The 3,428-nt window shown below is 31.8% G+C and overlaps 1 protein-coding gene across 2 annotated transcripts in view; it reads right to left on the reverse strand.

Annotated features, from left to right (window-relative positions):
* Positions 1–1,132: 1,132 nt before the first annotated feature.
* LOC136846498 (glutamine-dependent NAD(+) synthetase-like) overlaps positions 1,133–3,428 on the reverse strand; it is a 29,596-nt gene continuing 27,300 nt past the window's right edge. For both annotated transcript variants that reach the window (XM_067117343.1, XM_067117344.1), the window contains exon 15: positions 1,133–1,694. In XM_067117343.1, coding sequence (XP_066973444.1) covers positions 1,635–1,694 — 60 coding nt within the window. In that variant the 3' untranslated portion in view covers positions 1,133–1,634. The remainder of the gene's footprint in view (positions 1,695–3,428) is intronic.

Consider the following 3,428-nt stretch of genomic DNA (forward strand, 5'->3'; position numbering starts at 1 on the left):
CGGGCTTGAATATCCGTAGAGAAAACGGGAACTTCATAATCAAAATATTCAGAAGATTGAAAAATAAGGTGACTTACTTCATGAAAAAGGAAAAATTATGGCGTTGGAACAGACAAATACCAGAAATGGGTACAGACATGATGCCATATTAAACAAAAAAAGATTCATCAGTTTCTAAATGATTTTGGTGTGAGGAGCAATTATTCTTACTCATAAAGATCAAAGTAAAAGTAAAGTTGAGATAAATATCTTTCTACCAGAACATCAAACTGAAACAAACTTCGAAATTTCAAAAAGATTCGGTACGTGAAACTTTTGAAAAAAATAGAGCGAGAAAAAAAAAAAAAACGTATTGCGATGGTGATTTATTCTACACAGCAGATATTCAAACACACAAACGCCCAGAACACCATTACTACCCTGGCAGTGAGAAAACTGCAAGTAAAAAAAAAACAGCTTTCAAGAACAGAGATGACAAACAATATTTAAGATCATATTTTCCAATATTAAACTTGTCCTTTCTATCAAAAATGATTGGACCAGCAGTGCATTAAAAGCTAGATGAACACCTTGAAATGTGCAATATTACCAGAAAATCGGTTAGTATTGTGTTCTGGGAAAAATGACCCCCTAAAAACTTTGGAGAATGGCACGTTTGAGATACTGATGCATTAAGACTTAAAATGGATGGGCGTTGAGGGTGATGCACTGGTGTGGTTTAAGAGTTATCCCACTAGTAGGACTTGAAAAGGAAAACTGTAAGTCAAAAGCTACAAAACTGCCTCAAAATCTTTGCTAAAGATGAGGCGGATGGAAGAGTATTACAGAACTGAATTACCATGAATTACGAAAAACAAAAACTGAGTGTGAGTTTATTGCATATGATATACAATTTTACCTGGTTATGGAACACAATGAAAATATTATGACCAAAATAGAGAGCACAATGAAGGACGACAAGGAGGAATAAGGAAAGAAACTTGCAATATGTTGATAATTCCATAATAAAAACTCTTAATTACTCTCAGCTACTTATCTTCTATACCATAAACCCTTAATACTACATTTTCTATCGTCTCTTGAGCTCAAAATTTGATTTCCTTTTGTTCATGTTGAAGTTAAAGAGACTGCGCTGTTTTCAAAATCTTTATTTTCCCAACCTTCCGGTAAGCTACAGTCGATGACCATGTACAGTGTGATCTTCTGTACCGAAAACAGAGCAAACAAGCACTATGCACGTCCAGTTATGTTATAGCAGTTGTTTGAAGAAAAAAAGTGTTAAACAGTTCAAAACTAAACAAAAAATATATAGTATCTTATGTAATAAAGCACATATAATAACCATACACAGGTGTGTCTTTCCTTTCCTAACATTATGCATAATAAGGATAAATACAGATTATTCAACACTGAAAAGAAAGTTTACAGGCATATATGAAATCAAATCATTACGACCATCATTTCTGCAGAACAATTTCTTGTCATTTTGACGAAGATATCACCCAGTTAGTCCTATAACAACGTAGTTGTTTCCATATTTGTAATTGGGAACAAATCTACTTTTTTTTTTAATATTATGTTTGTAAGATAATACTGAACAAGTACTCAAACTTCCCAACCACTGGTCTATTTGTTTATTTCGTATGGCAGTGAGCTGCAGCTTCCTGGCTCTGCATTTCTTGGATATCATCAACCTATCAAAAATGGACAAAATGTGTGTAACATATGTTGCAGTGATTTTCAAATCCATATGTAAGTACTTTTAATCACATCATCACTCACTCATACACAATCACTAGATTATATATATATATATATATATATATATATATATATATATATATATATATATATATATATATGTATGTATGTATATATATATATATATATATATATATATATATATAATATATATATATATCACTAAAAGGGTCCTTTTAGTGATTCTACTATTGCACAGAACAATTGTGTATATGATAAAATTAATATATATATATATATATATATATATATATATATATATATATATATATATATATATATATAATATATATATCATATATATATATATATATATATATATATATGTATATATATATATATATATATATATATATATATATATATATATATATATATATATATATATAAAGGCAGATAGATAGGTGGATAGACAGATAAATAGACAGATAGATAAATGATGATAATCACACATCACCGTAGATGAAAAAATGAGAGACTGGGTGCAGGTCCTGACCGGTTTAAGCTTTATTTCCGAGCCACTGACGAAGGACTGATACATGGTGGTAGAAACTACAATATAAATTCTACAGAGACAGCACGGACGAACAGACACAACCGTTTGAGACTACGAATCCACACCTGACAGGTGTCAAATGGGGAGTGGCGACGTAACTCGTTAGTGATAGTGGTAGAAATCACAATATATATTCACTGGACAATACCGACAACAGTACAGACCGTTGGAGACTACAAATCCACACCTGACAGGTGTCAAGTAGGAGGGGCAAAAAACTCATTAGCGCTAGTTATCCCATTCTGTGATTACAAATATGACAATCTTTTACCATACATATCTACTGCCTTCCTTAAAATTTAAATATTTGACAAATTTCTTTTGAAATTATGGGATCAAGTTTATACATACCTTGACATATTCATATTATCGCCACAACTTTCTTTTATAACGCTGGATTCAGTGATATTCATTTCCACTGCATTATTAGAGTACGCTATCTTTTTTGCCCCTTCACAGTTGGTAGTATGATTGTTCTGACATGTAAACAATTCTACTGTTCACCTGCGCATATATTACACATTTTTATGCCGTTCTATTCCGTTTTCCAGGGCTTTACCAGTTTGCTCAATATAAAAGCTGTCACAAGACTTACATGGAATTTTATATACTACACACCCTTTAGTATTGTCGGGAGAGTTCTTTACTAGTACATGTTTCATTGTTTTATCGTTCTTAAATGCGACATTAATTCCAAAATTCTTCAGGAGATGGGGGATATCTTTCATATTATTATTATGCGGTAGTACAAGGAAATTATTTGCGTTGTAAGGTTCTTTTTTGTTTTGATGCAGTCTTTTCTCCCACTTCGAATGCACTGTCTAATACGCAGTCAGGACATTTCAATTTCTTGCCTGTATTCCTAATCGTATCAATTTCATCATGAATATATTCAAGGCTAAGTATACGTTATGCTCTTAAAAACACAGATGTGAACACTGACTTCTTAACCTTATTGCTTTGATCAGAATGAAAATGCACAAAGAGAGAAATATTAGTAGGTTTTCTGTAAACACTATATTTAAACATATTACTATATCTATGTATCAGGCAATCCGAAAAGGTAGGCACCCATCCCTTTCCAGTTCCATAGTGAATTTAATTGAAGGTA

Source organism: Macrobrachium rosenbergii, chromosome 15 (genome assembly GCF_040412425.1).
Source record: "Macrobrachium rosenbergii isolate ZJJX-2024 chromosome 15, ASM4041242v1, whole genome shotgun sequence".
In the NCBI taxonomy this organism is placed as follows: domain Eukaryota; kingdom Metazoa; phylum Arthropoda; class Malacostraca; order Decapoda; family Palaemonidae; genus Macrobrachium; species Macrobrachium rosenbergii.